The sequence below is a fragment of the Electrophorus electricus genome, chromosome 11 (genome assembly GCF_013358815.1).
Source record: "Electrophorus electricus isolate fEleEle1 chromosome 11, fEleEle1.pri, whole genome shotgun sequence".
NCBI lineage: Eukaryota > Metazoa > Chordata > Actinopteri > Gymnotiformes > Gymnotidae > Electrophorus > Electrophorus electricus.
In genome coordinates this window covers 7,596,076-7,617,276 of record NC_049545.1, presented here as the reverse complement: position 1 = coordinate 7,617,276, position 21,201 = coordinate 7,596,076, and the positions used below count along the sequence as shown (strand labels likewise).

General features: G+C 49.2%; 1 protein-coding gene across 6 annotated transcripts in view; it reads right to left on the bottom strand.

Moving 5' to 3' along the window:
* The window catches only part of zmiz1a (zinc finger, MIZ-type containing 1a), a 93,676-nt gene that overhangs the window by 22,225 nt on the left and 50,250 nt on the right, over positions 1-21,201 (bottom strand). For all 6 annotated transcript variants that reach the window (XM_035531657.1, XM_035531661.1, XM_035531659.1 and 3 more), the window contains exons 4-6: positions 9,257-9,376; positions 4,478-4,591; positions 810-915 (exon numbers count right to left, since the gene is read on the bottom strand). In XM_035531657.1, the coding sequence (XP_035387550.1) occupies positions 810-915; positions 4,478-4,591; positions 9,257-9,325 (289 nt within the window). In that variant the 5' untranslated portion in view covers positions 9,326-9,376. The remainder of the gene's footprint in view (positions 1-809; positions 916-4,477; positions 4,592-9,256; positions 9,377-21,201) is intronic.

The following is a 21,201-nucleotide window of genomic DNA, read 5'->3' as shown; positions in this document are numbered from 1 at the left end:
CACTGGGCTGTTTACCATCCACAGGAAAAGCAAGAGCCAATCGCTTCTTCTGGGTGCCTCCCACTGTCCAGACGTAACCGCGGTTAATCTGCACAGCTCTAAAACATCCGTTTATCTTCATCCCCAACAGCTTGCCATGTCGGGCCTTTTCCAAATGAAGTGTAGACACTCACAGCAGACAAACATACAAACACAGACACACACACACAGCCCTCAGTTCAAGCACTCCATGGCTATCTATCTCTGTTGCGCTGTTCGCGGTTCACTTTGACAAATGTACAAGACCAGGACACTTCAGGAGAGCTGCAGATGGGCCGAGCAGCCCCAGACCTCAGCCAGAGCTGCTCACAAATGGCCTCTGCTCTCTTTCACGGATTTACACAGCATCTAGGACACGAACCTCGATGACGATTAGAGTTATTCATTTTCTTTCTTTCTCCCCCCCCTTCGCATGCATGCACGGTCATGCTGAGAACCATACTGGTAAAGGTGGCAGTGCAGAAAGCCTCAGAGAGTTACAACATCCTCCTATAGAAACATGAGTGAGTGGTGATGTGATCTATCAAATTGAACAAACAAAAACAAAAAGCACTACTGCATGCATGGATAAGCCGGCTGGTTGCACGAGGCAACGATTCCCAGGATTCCTGCCAACCAGTGTGCATGTGAAAGGTAGAGGTACTGCAGGAGGACCTGCTCCCAAGCAGACCACTCCTGCTGCACTGCACTGCATGGTGGGGGAGGAGGAGGAGGAGGAGGAGGAGGAGGAATAGGGGGACCATTGGAGGGAACCTGAGCAGACGCCTCACCTGCCGATTTTGGGGTGAACTTGTCCCGGTTGGCAGCGCACACAGCCAGGAGCCGGTAACCCAGGTCCAGGTCGAACCCTTGCTGAGCAGCGACACGGCTTACAACCTGCAGGGAAAAACCAGGACTTGTCGTTAAATCCAGTTCAGTGTCTGCTTGTGTGTGTGTGTGTGTGTGTGTGTGTGAACGACTGTGTGCATCTTTCTGGATGTGTGGATGTACGAGAAAAAGAAAAAGCAAGCTCTTCTGTGAGTAAGAACTCCACTCAGCAGAGGAGAATAAATGCACACAAGATTGTCCCGCTGCCATCCTGAGGGGTGCTGTTCTGAACTCTTCTAAACTCACTCCTGCAGCTGCTGAAGTTCTCCCTCGACATGACAAATGTGCAATTAAGCTCTCCTGAAATGCCACTCTAGACCCCTCTGAGAGCCAGGAGCGTGTTAGCATCACATCCTCCATGCCACTCCTATATCCCTCATGCACAAAATCTCTCTACAAGCCACCTGTAGTAGAGAAATCGTCCCCTTCTAACGCAATCATATGAAATATTTATCTCTTTGCATGAATAATGTATTGTGAACGGAAGCAGCCCCCTCCTCTTATGTGATACAGTGTTACGGCTGCGTTGATATTCGCATGGCAGGACCGATGGAGTTCCCCTGGGCATACGGTAGACTACTGCACCAAAGGCCTTGTCTGTTCTCTGTGTGTTCTGGTCTGCTGAGACCTGAGCCTAGGCTTGGGACACCAAACTCCAGCTTCACAGCCCTTTCAGTGCATGCCTTGATCTGTAGCACACACACGCAAAAAAGCTCAAAGTAAGGACCACAAAAGTTAGGGTGCAATATGAAAAACCTAGTGCAGACAACACTCAGTCAAAGACAGTTCTCTAACCAAGACTTTAAAAGACACAATCTTTTATCACTGACTGCTACAGTGCATGACTCTGAGCTCCTGTGGTTTCAGCTTCCATTTCTAAAATATACACTGCTGTTAGTTTGACACTGCGGCAGAAAGACAGAGCCAGAGTTAGTGGCTTTCTACCCTGTAAATTCTAGAAATACACAGACAAACAAACCTGCCATTGATCAGCAGTATTCCACTACCTGGCCTATCAGTTAAAAGACGGCGTCTCTCACAGAGACCACAGATAACATATGGTAAATCATACACTGCTGGATCAGTTATGCAGTAGAATAAATCACTTATTAACTCGACTCAGCTGAACCCTTTGCTTCCTATTGCATTTTATTTTTTTATTTCAGTGTTTGATTTTCAAAGAAAAACAAGGGAAAAAAGGCACCTCCAGTGCTGGAAACCCAGTTTGATTTTTGATTTTTTTTTGAAGTGACAAGCTAACCTGTATGAACAGCTTTTTATTTGTTGTTTAATAATCAAACTCTACACTGATGGCTTAACAAGTTTTTGAGATCTGATGAATAGCATTTCTTATAATGAAAACCCAGAGATTTTTTTATCCTGCAGTTTGCAGGGTTTCTGGGCTAGCAGAAATGTCAAGTCTCTGCCAAACTTTAATTTCCCTTCTGCAAGTGCAGCTGCCAAGCGTATGAACCAGGCACAGAGCCACTCAGACTAGCGCACATTCAAAGGGGATTTAGAAATGTTCCCTCTCTTAAGCCTTTCCTCAGAATCGCAATTCTCAGTCCGATGGCCCAAAAATATTAGTTGATTCAACAGCAAAATTTCACGTGAGCGAACCCAGCACGTGCCAGTCTACTGTTGTGGCATCTCGCTGCAAGGAGAGAGGCATGGCAGTGCTGGCACAAACAGCGTCAGCAGAGGAAGAGGAGCACGAAGACAAAACACCCCTCACATTCCCTTTAAGAATGCAAGAGGCAAAGGAACGCAACCAATCACTGGGCCCGCAGTGCCGTGGATATGCGCAGGCTGACAAGCAAAGTCTGTGAAGGAGCACGCACCCAGCTAGCTGTCGCTGGTGCAGCCCCCGACAGGCTGCATGTGTCATTTATCATTTGGCAGAGTGCTGAGGGGGAGAGTATGTGGTGGGGAGACGCTGGAGGCGCGGCCCACGTGCTGGGAGCGGGAACGGCGGTGGTGGGGGGTGGGAGCGTACTACCTGCTGCCTGAGGGGTGCTCGTGTAAGACACATTCACATCTGTCAGGAGACATTCTTATCGGCTCCTCACCTTCATCTCCCCATCGCCACAGCCAGGGCTTGGGGAGGGGGCGGAGGCAAGGGAAGGGTGTAGCCACGGTCCCCACTAATGCTCTAGTTCTGGGCAAGCAGACCTCCACATACGCACGAACAAATCCAATGGGCCGTATGAAAATAACGAATGCACGAACTGCACACACACTGTACGGTGAACACATGAACTGCATAGCCATTAATTTAGCCCAGCCACAGATTAAACAGAGTCAGTGCTATCGGCAAGATATACCCGCAGCCGCACATGTATGGCCAACTGTGTGAGGTGCAGCATCACTGGGAAAATGGCTCCTGGAGCTCTGTGCTATGGGTGGTCTTGTCACAAGATCAAAGGCTAAGGGAGCTTCTTCCTCTACTTCAGGTTCACACTTGTTGTGACACTCGCTTGCAATCTCTGCTGTCATCTTCATTGTTCACTTAGCCTTTGATGACACATGATGCAGTCACTACAGCTATGCATGAAATTCCAACCTTTATGTGGTTCTGCTCTATGGGGTTTTCTGGATGTGCCTCACTGTTACTGCAAATATTGAAACAGGGATGTGGAAGACCTAGGAAATGGAATTGTTCTCTACACAAACCATTGGTAGAAAAATTTACTGTAATTAATTAAATGGCAAAAGGCCATATCAGAGGGTTAAGAATGTGGCTGGATTCTTAGGGGTTTAATCTGGGTTTTAAGGGCTTTAAGGCCTTATTTAAAGAATAATGATTATGTTGTTGTTTACTCAATGCTCTTTCAGTTTGCCATTAAGGCCTATAATCTCTCACCATAAGCTGAAGATTCACTGACGGTATTTCCTACAGCTGCTCAGACAAAAAAAAAGAAGACTTTGTTCAATCACTAAACGCAGCTGTTGATAAGACATTCATTTTCCAGTACAGTGTTCAGTAAATCATTATCTGAAGAATTGAGATTGATCACAGACAGAGTGGAAACTTCCCTGCTGGAAATCAATGGGAGGGATGGCCTTACAGGCGTGCAAAATGCCTGCTCTGGAGGCCAGGGTGCGGCTGGAGGTGCTAGGCACTGGCCTCCTGCCATAATCGATGAGGAGCAGCAGCAATCGGTCGGAGGGCTGACTGCTGTTCTGTGACCTGTGCTTAAGTACCAATGTCTTATCAGAGCAAAGGGGAGAGGGACAGAGTGAGAGGTAGACCAAAGTGTGTGTGTGTGTGTGTGTGAGTGAGACAGAGAGAGAGAGAGGAGGATTTTTGTGAGGGTGTCTCAATGAAATGAGGGGCAGTAGGAAAAAAAAAACAGGAACTGAGAAAAAGAAAAAAGCCAGATGGGAGAGACAGAAAGAGAGTGTTAGTGAGAGAGACAGAGTGAGCAAGAGATAGAGTGTTAGCGAGAGAGAGAGAGAGAGAGAGAGAGAGAGAGAGCTAGACAGACGGGGATGTGAAGCATGGCTTCTGCTTTAACCTCCATCACTGGCCCCTGATAGGGGGACAGGAGGGAAACAGCTGCTGTCTTACCGTCAGACATCCCATCAGGCTCTGCTCAAAGGGCCTCTGGAAGGCCCTCGGGTCACCACACCAGTCGAGCAGCTCTGTAGCCGCTGTCTGAAAATTGGCCGGGTTCTGTAAGTGCTGTTGGGGGAAAAGAGAAAGCAATGTAGTTCAGAAAACACATAATTCAAATTTGTGCACATTACAAAATGATCACACTATGAAACCACCCTCGTACAAAAACTGGAGAAGGACCTTTTTCAGTTTTGATTCTGGCTTTATATGTAGATATACTAATGAGATACAAAAAGAAAAAAAAAATACATCACTATTTTATTCAAGGTTAAAAATTTGGTTTTCTTCTGGCTTTTTCTGTCATTGTAGATCAATGTGTTCTCAAAGAGACAGAAACTTTAATTCTTGATTTATTACACTGAATTATGACAAGCAAACATCGGAAAATTCAGTATACAACTGGGTCTTTGCACATCTGTTCAGATATGAGGGCAGAGACATATCTCTCCAAACCAATGTCAACCAATATCAGCACACAATGAATGTTGTCCATACCATTAGCTCAAAAGTAACAGCAGACACGAGAGTGAATTCAACCACTCCCTAGCAGTTCACCCCTGTTCACCAGGTCTTTCCTGCCAAATCTGCTCTTCATGGAAAGATGACAATATGAGGCTTTACAGCATTCTAGAATGAAAGGTCTTTGAAGTAAGGAGCAGCTATCATTTCCGAGACCGCTAAGAGCCTCTGCTCCTCCTGCCTTGTCTTTGCTCAACCTCTCCTGCATCTCTGCGATCCTGTCAGGAACCCATCACTAAACCCAAGGCCTCCTGGCCTGAGAGCAGCTGTGAATTCGGGGACACCCCCCAACCCCCAACTCCATCCCCCAGTTAACAAAGAGCTCAATGCACTTCTAGGCCTCCTCACACCACCCCAGTGGGTCCTAATCCGTCCCCCTCATCATCTTTTGTCCTCTAAGATGTAACAGATCCTCAACACTGAAAGCAGTAGCCAAGCGGGCTGGCAAACAAAGAGCATGCAAGTGGGAAGCTCCGCGGCAGGGCTAAATAACGAGAGGACTTATTCTCTTTTTCTCTGATTTTTATTGAGCCCTGAAATTGTTTATCCCCCCCCCGGCCCCCTCTGCGTTTCCCCTCCCCTACCAGGTTGCTGCTCACACGACTTGATGAGTATAAACAAGCGAATGAGCCGCCCACCAGAGCTCTCGCGTGAAAGACTGGCCTGCCGCTGCTCGGCTACGACGGGAGGGGAGACCAAGCATGGCCTGAAGACTGCCATTATGCTTGGTGACAGGCACCTCCTCTTCCCGGCTCACAGCGAGGAAGCCGCATTGTCTCGGGGGGGGCAGCAGAGGTCGCCATTTGAATGAGCGGCTTTGGTGTCCACTGACAAAGCGCTCGTGTGACAAAAGGTCTGTGTCTGCTGTGACACAGCCTCACTGAGTAAATCCTGCCCCACATACGGCGCTGTGCGGGACGGCAACACTCTCCTCCTGCCACAAAGCTGGCAGAGAAGAAATTGCATTTTTGAGGCGAGTAATTCTTTGATTTACTGGCTATTCTGCGACGTAATGTGTAAGCGAGCGAGATGGGGGAGGGAACGCATGGTGAGGCAGAAGACAGAGAGGAGAGGGAAAGGGTGTGTGCGAAAGAGAGAGAAACATAATTCAGGCTTGCTGATGTGATGGCGGTCACATTATACTGAGAGCCAGGGAAGCGGCATTGTTGGCACGGTTACAGCACAGGTGCTCCAAGAGCCCTGGCTAAACCTCAGCGCTCCACCTTTCCCACACCATGCCGCCGCTGTCCAAACACGACGTCTCCCCTGCAGGGCGACTCTTCGCCCAGCTGTTTGTCACATCTGAAGTGTAGCACCTCACGCCGTTTCTCCTGTGTCACGATCCACCGCAGCAAACGTGCTTTTACCCGTGGCCCAATAAGACACATCGCCCAGCAGCTCTCTCTGACAGATGGCAAAACTCAGTGTGCTCTGGAATACATATCTGCAGGCATCTCTAATCTGATGAGAAGCTTCTATCATCACCCGCTCTGTGCACCTCCCAGAGAAGGCACTCATCTTGTCACTCGAGCACATGAACCACGCACATCTGCCACCTCCAATAGCAGCACCACACATTTGTATTCCTGTGGCATGAGAATAGTAATTCATTGCTGCTCCAGAACATCAGAAAGGCTTTCTAATTAAAATGGACCTGCCCTGACATGCTCCCCTAATGTTTCCCTAATCATTTCCAATCATTGAAATTCCTTCATATGGTTTTGAAGGTGAACAGGCCAAACTGTATGCTGTGATAGTCCAATTTACTATTTCTCAACATATGTGATGCGTCCCAGGGAGACCAGTGAAATGGGGAATGGAAGTTTGCTCTATGAAACACCTTATTGGGGGCCAGCAGAAGTAATGGTGAGCCTGGCCTAGCTGCTGGAGAATTGCAGATGGGATTTGATACTGTGAATGCAACTATAAGGCTATAAGCTGTGGAGCTGATTGTGACGCAAGGCATATTCAGCAAGAAAGATCTCCTCTCAGGTGACTGACACCACACTCTGCCGGGCGTGCAGGTTTAAGCTCGGACCACACAGCCAGTGAGGAGGAAGTGTAGGAATGTGGTACGAAGGCCTGTGAAAAGGAAACTCAGAGGAGAAAGCGAGAGGCTTGATGCACATACACAGGGAAAGTCGAGGCCATACTATCCCCAGTGTGAGAAAAACAGCAACACAGAGTAGACGATTAGAGACTGGAGTATGGAGAACACTGCAGAGCAAATGCAAAGCAGCAGCTAAAGATTTATTACAGACAGTAAGGAATTTGTTCATATGAATTTCCAATGAGTCAAACACCCTTGAGATGCTTCATACCAGAAATGCCACTTTCTAAACAATGCAACCAAATCACTTGCTGCTTAATCTCATTGATTTCTTGCAGTCAGATACCTCGATGATGTTCAGAAGGAACTCCCTTCCCTTTTGTGTTTTAAAAAATCAATGCCAGTATTGATACTCTTTTGTTCCTAAATCCACAACCCTGACTTTAATTGACCAGTTGCCAAAGTATTTCAAAAATTTTTTTTTTACATTCTTTTAGTGTATATGTATCTCTTCACACCATCACACTATAAAATCACACTATAAATTTCCAGCTAAAATTCACAGCTAGCTGCCTCAGAACTGACTCTGAACAGGAGAGGGACAAGAGAAATGATGAGGTTCAAGTGACAGGGAAGTGTCTTCAAAAGCAACCTCGCAGTGATTAGATGCCCTTGTGCCCAGGATCACACTGTACCTGTGCACTGCTGCATAGGGTCAGAGGCAACAAAACACAGCACAAGGCCCTAGACCTCACCCCCCTTCTGAAATCAAAACACAGCACAAGGCCCTAGACCTCACCCCCCTTCTGAAATCAAAACACAGCACAGGGCCCTAGACCTCACCCCCCTTCTGAAATCAAAACACAGCACAAGGCCCTAGACCTCACCCCCCTTCTGAAATCAAAACACAGCACAAGGCCCTAGACCTCACCCCCCTTCTGAAATCAAAACACAGCACAAGGCCCTAGACCTCACCCCCCTTCTGAAATCAAAACACAGCACAAGGCCCTAGACCTCACCCCCCTTCTGAAATCAAAACACAGCACAGGGCCCTAGACTCCACTCCCATTCTGAAACAAAACACAACACAGGGCCCTAGACATCATCCCCCTTCTTAAATCAAAACGTGGCATGCAAATGCATTCAGCCACTAAGCTATACTGCCTGTCAGGCCTGATACACTACAAGCTCGCCACACCTCAAATGTGCCATTTCAATTTGATTAACAAGCTTCAATCGATTGCGTTTTGTCTTTAGGGTTAATCAGCCAATCTGGCGTGCATAATAAATAAAGTCATGTCATTTGTTATGAATTAGGTGAGCAAAACGCTTCTGCTGAAGTGCATAAATGTGGCAGGTATGTGTGGTGGGAGCAGGGGAAACAAAAGGCAGAAGAAGAGCGTGAATGTCTGCGCTACCATACACACACACACACACACACACACACACAGAGTCATGTGCTACTCTTCCAAAAAGCTTTCAAGATACACAAGCAGTCACACCCATGCACCTAACAAACTGAAAGGCAATTAACAATGTCTAGAATCTTAAAATCTAGCCGTGGGTCATCAGCACCTGTGTGCTTTCAGTATGTGGCATGTGTGTGCATTCTCAGTAGAAGGTCTAGCGCTGATTCAACAGTGCTGAATCAACTTGTACGTTGCACCTCTGTGTCTACATGCTTGTCTCTTTGCACGTATACTCGTCACTACAACAGTCAAGCAAAGTGTTATGTAGGCGTGTGCACAGGGGCCCACGGGAATACCCAGGAGGGCAGCAGGAGTCAGGGCTCAGGCTTTCAGTCCCGTCCCCGCTCCGCAACCCGATCCGTACACAGCCAATGGGAAGGCTTGCCCAACACCATTTAAGGCAGGCCAAAGCACGGTCCCGAGCGGGTCAAGCAGGAGCGAACGCTCAGCTAGTGCCTGCACAAGAGTGCCTCTGCTCCAGCTATATTTGTAGGAGGGCTTTAAGATTGCAGTACAAGAGACCAGCACCGATGAGTGTTGCGCACTGCTGTTTAGACAGGACTCGAGGCTGCAGTGAGCCGTCGTCACTGCACAGGTAGCCCTTTGCAGCTGGTGAGCTCACTGGAGCTACATGTAGGATGTTGTGTAACTGAGACGTGGTTGTGAAAAATGGCTGTTGGAGTTGGGGCTCACCTGTTTGATGCACAGCAGTCGGTCATTGGTCTGCTGTATGTGCCTGTCCATTGAAGGAATAGAGTTCATCTTGATTGCTGTCTCTTTCTCTCTACCTGGAAGCCATTAAAGTTCTTCTCTCTGAGAAACAAACAAAGAGAGGAGTGTGTCAGAGAGAAAGAGAGAGAGAGAGAGAGAGAGAGAGAGAGAGATTGAGCACTTCAGAACAGAGCGGTGAACTCTTTACTGCCTCAACAAGGCCCTGAAAGACAACGAGTGTTCCAGGGACTCTTTTTCCTCTTTCCCCCTTCGAGGATAAGACTTTGACATGTCTCATCCATCATTTCACCTGGCCAGAACATGAGAGCGCATGTGAGGCCGCACTGATGCAGGGGACACTGCAGGAGTTATGACAAAAATGGTGTGTTTATGTAAATTTACACACACACACACACACACACACACACACACACACACACACACAAACACACACACAAAACCACACACAACCACATACAGCACACATTGCCAGTTCTACTGGAGACAGGCCGTATCAGCACAGGATCAGTTGAAAGGGAACAGAGTCACCTTACTGTTTGCATAGCTCAGAAGTTAGGTCATCATGGTTTACTAGGCTGCAGCCCTCTGTCACAGATACGCCAATCACACATCCTTAAAGTCAAGCCCAGAGCTGTGCAGAAATGCATGCGCTCACCTGCACCATCTAAACACACACACCGCCGGACTGGGGGTATGCATCGGAGCATCAAGGGAGTGCGTTCAACACAACAAAGCCTCTCATCAGCATGTCTATTACATGCTGTTAAAGGTATCATGCCTTACAATCATGGTCATCAGTTTTGCCTTGATGGATAATTTACAACTACATGCAGCAATGAATAAATCCCAAGCCCCTGGCTTATGCTGTAACTCATGTACCCGTGGTAGCGTCTGGGTGGGGGGCAGAGGCAGTCACGCATGCCGATTAATAGGTGCTGAGTGCGGGAGGCAGGACTTCACCCCTCATCTGCCCAATTTATCGCCATCACTCCCACAAATGGGGCCGTCAGAACAGGCCGGGGTGGAGAGAATGCCCCAGCATGCAACACACGCTCCCTGATGAAGCTCGTTTCACACACCTCCATCGAGTGGGGAGCAGCCAATCAGGGCACTCGGTGTGTGCTGGAATGCACGGTATTTAAGGCTGTTAAGGAGAAATGGCTATCACTGTCCCGATGCACTCATTAATGAACAAGCAGACTTATAAGGTAATGTAGAATGCCCCTGCTGTATTACAGTGGTTCTTTAATAGTCTAGCAGGTCACGCAAAAGCAAAATAAACTCTACATTTGTTCTGGATTCTCAGCATTTGCTGCAGCTTGATAAATGTAGCTGAGTTAACCTAAAAGCACCAAAAGCCAAGCTGGCATTTAAAGCCAGCCCAGTCAGCTCCTTTCCGGGCCAGCGAGGCTGCAGGGACACAAAGTCACCAGCAGGTGTCTCCCTCCCACACTGCAGTGGCGCCACAGATCCGCCGCGTGCTGCTTTAAGCCTTTACAAGTGCTACAAATCCTCTGCTCCAGCCCACTGACAGGACCCTCTCAAACGCGCACCTTGCCCGCCTGACCTTGCGGCGATTGATTCACTACTGCCCAACGACCCCTGCTGCCTCTCTCGCCCCCAGCGAACAGTCCAGGCTGCCGAACCAGGTGAGAAAGAGTGTTGGACACAGCAGGTGAGAAAGGAAGCTACAGAGATGAGCTTTTCTCTCCGTCTTTCTCCCACTGCGGCCCTGGGTCTCGTGTGCCATACAGAAGCAGGTTCACCCACGGAGGTTTGAATGCAGCGGCTGACGCGCAGGTTGGCGGAGAAGCAGGACTCGGGGGGCCAGCATTCTGGCCCCAGCCAGCTCCTCCATGGCTCCTCTCTACCTCTCCTCCTCTCCTGCTCATGCCAGGGCTGTAAAAACATCAGTTATATAGCACATCAAACATCTCAACGAAAACAAGTCCACGTCCTAATTATCCTGAGAGGACCAGATGCTAGTCATGAAGTCATTCCAAATGCAGCCGGGCATATTTCACGGCACATACATACATACATCCAGCACAAAATTCCTCTGGCCCCTGGTATAAAACAAATGTGGTATTTGGTAGCATTTGTCCTTCAGGAAGCCTCTGTAATATTGGACCCTGCAATGACATGCTCCTTTGTATCAGGCCATATGAATCGCATCAGACGGTACACAATTAGAAGAGATGATACTCTGGGATTACACAACAAAACCATCTGGGCATGAAACGACCCTCTGAAGCGGAAGGAAGATTAATCATATCAGAGGAGTGGGTCTGCTAATACTGCATACCGCCAGGGCAAGAAACAAAAGCCAGGAAGTGGGGCAAAAAAATGACTGTGAGGAAAGGCGCTCGGTGAGACTGAGGAACAGAGAGAAGAGGGAGATAGATAGAGGGGAGTTGAGAGAGTGACGGAGAGAAAGAGAGAAATTATCTCTTTGTAATCAGACACATGCCGCATGAGTGACTTCTATATTTCTGCTCACAAATTAATACCTTTTCAAGCTCTTGCTCTCAAAATAGCATCAGCCACTCTCCCAGGTTAAGGACACAGTTTCAAAGAGACTGATATCAGCTTGTAATGCCATTCTGTGGAAAGGAAGTGTGAGCCTAAAAGACTGATCATAATTACAGCTCACACAGAGAGCTCCGACAGCAGCCCCGAGCAGCCCCACACGCCCAGTGCGCCATTATTTCCTGTGCTGAGATCCTGTCCGGCACAGGGTGAGCTGGTTTAGTGCAGCCTGTTGGGACCGTCCCTCATCACCACCACTGCTGGAAGATGTGAAGATGAAGGGGTGGAGCCTGCCAGTAATAGGTGGAGCCTACCAGGGCGGAGCTTCCAGGTCTCTGTACCTGTTAGTGGGAGGCACGGCCCCTTTGGTAAGGGCTACCGTTTGCCACTGCGCTCCGCCAGCTGCTCCGACTGATCAGTCTGAGGATGAACAGCTGCACCATCACACGGTAGGTGTGATACAGGCTGAGGCCAGCCGAACCACTTCCCCGCTGGACACAGAAGGTATGGAGGCCTGACCGACACAATCATCACTATTTAAAGAGGACACAGAAAGAGTGGTTTATCTCACCGGCCACCGAATGTCTGAATGTTATTAAAGCATTTTCCAAATATAACTCCCTATCCACAGTATACAAAACAGTGTGAAATACTGAGACAGTGAAAATGTAATAGCAGGGACTTCTGTGAGGCATCTCCAGTGTGGAGGTTGCCTCGACTGTCTTTTTCCAGCACAGTGGGCAGCAGTGCAGTGCTGGCGCAGATGCACACAGCCCCGGCCTGTGGCCCCTGCACCTAGCACAAAGCAGCGCTTGTTGTGTGCAGAGAGCTGGGCTGGCTAAAGGCACTCTGCTGCTTGCCATTGTCCTGCCCCAAAATGTGCCATAATCCCCTGAGCAGTCTCTCCCACTCAGTGTGTGTGTGTGTGTGTGTGTGTGTGTGTGTGTGTCCTGGCCTCCTCCTGCCCCCACCTCTCCCTTTTCTTCTCTCCTCCATTCCCTCCTGCCACTCACTCACCCCTCCCCTCTATGTTTCTCTCCGCCTTGCTCTCTCTCCCTCTCCCCCAAGTGCAGGGAGCATGCTGCTTTAACAGGCTGGGGAATGGATTCATTTCATCTAATGTGGTTTGGTCTGCAGCAGAGCCACTCACCCTGAGCAAGAGGCTCCCCACTGCAGTCATGTGTTTTCATACAAGCCAATCAACACGCTCGCACCGGTCTGGCCTCTATCCCTCCCACAATCTCTCTCCCTCCCCCCTCCCTCCATCACTCTCTTCCTCTCATGCTCTCTAGTCCTTTCACTCACTCTACCTTCCCTTTACACTCAGGCACTCCCTCTCTCTCCCACCCTTGCCTTTCTTCTCCTGTCTTTCTCGCTCCCGCTCTACATCTGCCTATAGGGTTCTGCATTCCCCTCTGTCTAGCAGGCATGCACTGACTTCTATCGCCTTTGCCCTCTCCGGTTTGAGTCCCTCTTTAAACTTGAACCTGAGTCACCTCCCACTGGGACAGGGTCTTTGCCACCTCTAGGCCTCCATATGCGTCGTCACTTCTTTATTGCCACAAACAGGCAGACAAGGGCCCAAGGGCAGCAGAGTCTTCAGTCTCTACAAACGTGCAGGGCTTAAAACAGTTATGGAAAAAATCGAAACCAGGAGACATCTAAAACTGCCATTACTGCTGACAGTAGTAAAACTGGCCACTACTATGCAGTATCTGTTCATATTAACATCAACACTGCTGGGTTATTTATTTATTTTTTGTGGACCACCTCTTCCCCGGGGAGACTGATAAGGAAGGATATTATGCAGCCAGTTCTTCACTAATGCTTAATCCTGGCCAGAGCTGCGTAAGGCAGTGTGTGGTGCTGCTGTCTCTGAGATGAGACAACATGAGGCCACAGAGCGGCAGTAACACTGAACAAAAGCCCTGACACACAAGCCCAGGCTAACGAGCACGGCGGCTTAGAGAAGGGTGGGGGGGGGGGTGTACGTTTGCAGCGAAGAATCGAGCTGCGTTTCGAGACGGAAATGGCTGAACCCCTCTGCTTTGTCCCTATCTTAAAACTGACACCTGAAATCATCAGGGAATATCATATAATATTTCATTTTATTCATAAATGAAAAAAGGGTAAAAGGTAAAACATGATCGTAAATATAAATAATCAGAACACTGTTTTCACGTGTTTACCCCACCGCCAAGACCCAGTGACCTCGGTGTCCATCACCTTGCACCCAGTCGAGGTGAATAAGCAGTGATGAAAAGTCCATCGCTAACAGAGGGACCCTCTGGCTGCCATGAAAATAATGTCAAGCCAGCGTTTCCTGCACTCCAACATCCAAAGGGGTCCTGGCCCCACGCCGCTGGACTGGTGGCAGGAGCTCAGAAAATATCCACTTTAATTTCTCACCTGAGGGGAGGCACTGAGGAAGGAGCCAGGGGTTAGGCCCCTTGTGCGGGCAGTGCTGCCGTGCTGGGCAGCTGACTCCGCCAGCACACCACCCTACCAGTCGCGGCGCGCAGGATGGCCACGGGAACATGTAAGGCATCTCCCTTTTAAACGCGCTAATTAGTCAATGAAGAGAGTAATTAAAAGCAAACGAGCTGTTTTACACAGGGAGCGCTGGCGTGGTCCGAGGCCGCGTGCCTCCCCAGTACGGTACGCCCAGCTCAGAAATTGAGAGCAGCTGTTTAACAATCTGATATTTGAGAGCACTTGGCGGCTATAAATATTGAACAGCAGCGTGGTGCCAGAGGTCCCTACAATGGCAGGTATGTGCAACCAGATAGCCCAGGGACAATCCCCTCATGCCATGAATGTGTAGAGGGGAGCAGGCCCCGAGTGAGCCGGGGCTCTGTGATTGAGCGCCAGGAGGGCTGGAGGGGGGCTGTGCAGAGGCTGTGAAAAACTCCAGCCAGCACAGATAAGAGCTTGCCGGCACAGGGTGGCAGCCAGCCTGCTAGCCCCAACACAACCACAAATCACTAAGCACACAAGTCACAATTTAACTCCTCACTCTTATCGACGTGCCGGCCAGGACTGGACAGGCAGAGTAAGAGAGTGAATGAGTGCATGCGCGTGTGTGTGTGTGAGTGTGTGTGTACGTGCATGTGTATGTGGCAGCAAAAGCATGTCCAGCATTCCAGACAATCTCCCTTCACCCACTTTTGACTCATCCCTGAGGTTCTCTCTCATTTGTCAGAGGCCACCAGCTGCACGGGGCTAGCAGTAATAAAGCAGAGGTTGCTGTGGCCACGTGGTGATATGAGGGGGATGTGGCGTGGTGGCATGCAGCGGGGACGCCAGCACCAGAGTTCCAGCACCACGCTGCTGCTTATCTCTGCCTGCAAAGAGCAGGCCGCTTCGCCACACCACACTGCAGCCTTCAGCCCTTCAGCCCGCGTTAAGGGCGGAACTGAACGCAGATCAATCGGTGGGGATGCATGAGTTATACTTTTCACTTCACCCCACTCCCCCAACGCAGTCTAGTCTGAGGTTATCGGTGGAAGGAAGAAGTGGTGAACAGCATTTGAATGTTTGAAAAATCAGGTCACAGAGAGGCTCATGACCGCCAGCAAGTCTCTCATGTGCTGCTCCGATCTAAAAATAGAGCTCAATGCACATCACGGCCAGGCAACCACTAAGCATCTCACGGCGCATGAAAGGAGCTTCCAAGAAGACTGAGGCACAACGGCAGTGATGGGAGAAAACAGAAAACTTCAGAATGCCTCCTTAGGCTCTGAACAGAGAGTTTCCATATGCTTGCATACCAGTTTAAAAGGGACAGGCTACTGAACACACTGCATCTTAACTGATGCGCCATGTTATCAGAGGAATGGTAGTGGGTTAAGGTTCGAATGCCTGCCCAGCGCAAAATGTACTTCTACTTTCATAAGGAGGTTTAAATCTTAGGACTGCTAATTTAGGATGACAGCAGAAAGGAGGGTTTCCAGGCCTCGACTTTTTTCTGGAAAAGCCATAATTTACATTCTTGCCGAGATCGTAAGTATGGAAGGCTGCATTTCAGGGCGGGCGACTGAGACTGAGCCTTTATCTCGTTGGCCTGAGGCTCGGCGAGGCGACGTGGCCCAGACAGGGCACTGCTGTTAACCTGAGCTGGCAGGCATGCCACCAGCTCAGGGTCAGTGCGCTCCCAGAGGCAGGTGCTGCTGAATAGGTAAGCGGAAAAATTCCAGGGGCTTCCGTTTCAGGGTCATCCAAAAAGTGCTGAAGAATCAGTCGGAAGAGCCTGCACTTGGCAGGGAGCTCGACAGCTCCCACGGCGGCAGAAAGAGGGAGAGAGAGAGAGAGCCCGGCCCAGAGTATATAGTGCTGCCAGGCACTGCGCAAATGCAGCACGCAAAACACCAGCATGCATATGTATTCACTCACATGATCACATGGCCTCCAGACAGATGTGAACTGCAAATGAGGGTATGTGTGTACTGTAGACAAGGGCTACACAAAACATATGAAAAAGAGGCACACAAGCAGAAATAAAAGGGAGCGCACACATATGCACACATGCACCCACGCACACACAAAATGCCTCCTCCTGGCAATCTCGCCAGACAAAGCTGCAGCGTCTCCTTTAGGAGCTGTTGCACGGCGACCTCCTGTGCGGCAGCTCCTGCTGCGCCCAAGATTTTCTCCTGTTTTATGGGACAAATGTAATTAGCAAGAAAACTCCAACTAATTGAAAGGAAAACAATTAGAGGCAAAAGATAGGATCCTTGAATAGTGGATGTCAACGGGGTGCTATTCCGTCACATTCGGTCTCCATACCGTTAAAAAACCCTGCGCGTCTGATTAACCCAGTGCACAGCAAACAAGGCTCCTCTCTGATAATTAAAGGGATTCATCAATAGCTGAGCACGCGCCTCGTAGCCCTGATTACTGTAGGGCCCGGGTGTGCTCTGTGGGCACTCTCCAGTGCAAAAGGGTAGACAGGGTGGGGTGGGCGGGGGTCGCTCTCTCCTGCAGCTCGGCTCACTCAGCTCTTGGCTTGGGCAGAGAGCTAATGAGATTAGCCAGTAATGGACTGGGAGTAAACTCACAATTAACACGAGCTCAACAGTCTAGACCCAGGCCAGACCCGGGCCAGAACCAGGCGTGAGTAGCGCTCTGGCAGCCTGCTGCTGACTGACTGGGGTGTTGGTCCCCAGTGTGAGGGGCGATTCCACCAGGCCAGACACGGGGGAGGAGGGGGTGGGATAGGGGCCCGACCTGGCCCTGCAAACAGGCATGGCTCTGTGCTCACACTGAGGGGGTTCATTCACGCATACTTACACCTCCTGGACTTCCCCTCAGAGAAGGAGAGAGGGAGAGAGAGAGTGTGTGAGTGAGTGAGTGAGTGGGTGAGTAAGTGAGAGGCAAAGAGAGAAAGAGTGTGACAGAGAAAGAGGTTGTCTGAGTGAGAGAGAGAGTGAGTGTAAGTGAGTGTGTATGATGTGTGAGAGAGCAATGGAGAGAGTGAGTGAGAGGGTGTGTGTGAGAGAGAGAGAGAGAGAGAGAGAGAGAGTGTGAGTGTGAGTGTGTGAGTGAGAGAAAACGGAAAAACGCCCTGCAGGCAGGCGTGGGCGCTACTAAATATTTGTCAGCAGGAATTTAACTGCTGAGTACATATCTAGACTAGGCAGAATTGTGTCTACTTCACATTTAAAATTTTCACTAGCATTTAAAACAAGGGTAAACGAAGTAATCATTTTTGCTATCAAGTTTTAAAGGGATTTACTTTTACATGAGAAAGGCATGCCTGTGTTTCCACACAGCAGGCTCACACAGCAGCCATGCGGCAGCCATGCATACAGCAGTGTGAGTAATAGTAAACCACAGCCACAGTGCTGAGAGAAGTACAAGCTTTTCCTTTGGGAGGGGAGGCCAGTGCCACTCGGCCCTTTAGCAGGATATAGGGGGAGCTCACGCAGAGAGCACCGCCATTACTGCCATGGAAGCTGGGCCGTGAAATGGTCATAGAGGGGTAAGGCACTGCTTTCATCAGCAGCACCCCAGCCGGGTGGCCGGCTATCACGGAGCTATCAGCCCAGTGGCCAGCTAGTGTGGTCACGGAGCGGGCGGTCGTCCACTGGCCGGCTGGAAATCAATCCGGCCCACTGCCACTCAGCCCCTGTGGATTAAGATTTAAATTGGAGCCCATCTATGCTGTCACTAAAATGGATATTGTATCCTTCTTGCAGGAAGTGGGGAATTACTGCGCCTTCTCTGATTCCCCCTGCTACCACTACCCCGCTCACTGCTCTTGACAGATAAGTGGTGCAAGCAAACCTGCGTGGTGCAAACTCTGCTGCTCCCAGCCCAGCAGCAGCCTTCATCTAGGCAAAGGCAAACAGAGCCGGGGACGGCTGGCGCGCCGAGTGACACGCTATTGCTTTCAAAAACCTCACACGCTGTGTGCCGAGCTCAAATAAAAAACACCCAAAGGCAGTTCTCAGTCAGATAAACCTTTTCAGATAAAAATATAAGTCAAAACCAAGCCAAGAAATGCCAGCGCCACAGTGCTTGCAGTACTTATTCTTTATTTCCTTTCTTCCCCTCTCCTGTCATAGTCTCCTCTCTCCTCTCCTCGGCAGGGATGTCTGGTACAGCTTAAAGGTCAGTGGTGGGTAATTTGTTTTTAGCCACACAGACAGCCTCAGAGCGGACGCGGGCAGGTAAACCAATTACGCCCTGACATGAATCACCATGACGAAGAGTGGCTGGACGCAGGCTCTGCAGGCCATTAGGTGCCATGCTCCTGATCTCCAGTGCTGCTGCGGCCCTGACACCCAGGTTGCCTCCCTGTGCCTCCCTCATTAGCTAACCCAGAAGATCATTTACCAAGGGAAGCCTGCAGCTACCGTGCCGGCTGGCTTCTGTTTACTAACTAGCAGTATTTTGACCAGTGAGTGGAAGGTCACGCACAGACGCCGTGCAGCTAAGTGTGACTGCTGTTTAAACAGCAATGACAATAATTTCAGCAAGTGACCGTGTTTATTACTCTGTGGTGCGCAAATAAACAAGTGAGAGGTGCAACAAGCTGTGTCCTGGCCTTAATGGCATCAACAGCGATGCCGCTCAGAAGAAACTATTAGGGCCTGGCTCTCCGGGCAACCCCAGACCGCCGGTGCTCCCTGATGTGGCTGGAGACCTAACATCCTTTCACTCTTCCTCACACAGACCAAGATGAGTGAGAAAACAGCCAGGATTCCATGGCTTTTGTGAGCCAGCAAGCGATATGAGTGCACTTTTATTTTTCTTTAATAAATGTTGTCGAAGGCTCTGCCGCATGCTAGGTTTTGGGGGTTCAGTGTCCAGCACCACCTTGCAAAAACAGCTGCTTCCCTGCCATTCATTAGCCATGCTGCAGAGGAGAGTAGCAGTGAGCGCTGGCAGCAATGACTTTATGGACGCGGGCGATTTCAGCCGCACCTGGTTGTGGGGTGGCATGTCCTCCCCTGTGCTTTTAATCAAACCAACTCCCTCATCTACCTACAGTAAGTACAGCTCCTTCTTTGCACCCCACACAGGCAAGCACACGCGCGCACACACACACACACACACACACACACACACACATAATACCTTTTTCCATTTGACTTGCAGCTAGCCTATGGGCAGAGCGCACACATCTCCTAAGTATCCATGTTAAATATGCCACCTTGTTCCACCCCCCCCGCCCCTCCCTGAAATGAATTCTGCCAGAGAGCAGCACTTTTCCCCTCTCTAACTGGTCTTTTCTGCCGTCTGCCTCGCCAGGCACTTTTGCTCATCCACTGTACTCCATTCGCTGGCCCTAAAGCAGCCCTCGGCCTCTGCTGGCTGTTACTATGGCAACAGTGTTCTTTCAGCACTTGCAAAATAATGAAGACAATGTGTTTTCCATTTAGATTAGTTTTTGGCGCGGTGGAGATACAGAGTGTCCATCTTAGCACCTCTTTCATGGCTGATACAATGCAATAAAAATGGCTCCCCCAGCCTCAAATGCAGGTTAAGGTTTGCTATCAGGGAGATGGCTGGCAGGAGAAGCATGTGTTTTATGGGGAACTGCTGCAGAAAAGTTTAATTACCCGACTAAGAGAAGGGAAGCTATCCCACAGTGCACAGAATAAATAAAATGGAATATCTTTAACACCTTCAGGCAGGTTAGCAAAAAACATATTAAACAAAACATTTGCTGGCTACTGAATGACAGGAGGGAATAAATCAATTGCGTTTTTTTTTTTCCCTTAAGCTATGAATTCTATACAATGACATCTCTGTCTTCCAGATAAATTATTACATGTAAATATTGACATATCTGTGTATTCTCTTCTTTTCATGTACAGCTTTTACACTTTAAAAGAAATGCCAAAGCAAAAGAACCCGATCTAGCTCAGACAGGGCAAGAGAACCTAACTTGGTTGCTACACTAAACAACTATTTGAAATCGATGCTTGTTTTGTCCAGCAAGCTCTGATCAAGCAGAAGGTCCATACCCCAATGGCATCATGGCACAGTCTAACCAAAGCAGCTGTGATGAGACCGGCCTATAGCGCCAGACACTGCCACCTCAACCAGAGCTCAGGTCCTGAACCAACCTCCCCCAACCCCCTTCTGACGTTCCACTTCAACAAGCAGAACAAGTAATAGTTCATGCTGGGGACACACAAGCCCACTCACAATAGCTTACGATCCTCTCTCTCATGAGTTAACTCTTAGCATTACTGATGTAGAGTCAAAACAAAGTTCTTTCCGGGAAAGTCGTTTCCCTGAATACAGCCCAGCCCCAGCAGAAGCCCACGGCACTCAATGGAAAGAGCTCAAGCACGTGTTTACAGTGGAAACAGTGAGTCTGGGACATTTTCTTCAAGTCCCTTTTCCACTGTTTATAGAGAGAGGAGAAGAACACTTCCTGAAAGGAAAGCCAGTTTTCCAAGGCCAAATCATATCCAAGGTTTTCAACAAATTTGCAGACAAGACAGCACTCTGCATCCAATTTTTGCTTTTTACTTACTGGTCAGTAAGCACAATTCCTGTCCCTCAAACACACACACACACACACACACACACACACACACACACACACACACACACACACAAAACACAGAAGAGATTTCCCTTTTATTCTAATGGAAAGAACATAAAGCTCCTTGTTTGTGTGTTTACTAGTTTCAGTGGGTTTTTGTCATGCAAAAGCTTCATAATTAATGAGTTAGCAACAGTTTAACCATAACAAGCCACTTCTTAGATCTCTTCTTGCCTAAAGTAACCAAGTCGCACATGGCACAGCTTTGATTGTTTCTCACAGTATCTCTGGCATGATTTAAATAGAAATGCACTGGAAGGGCACACTCCTCCTTAATTACATGCAGATAAGACCATTAATGAAGAAGAGCTGT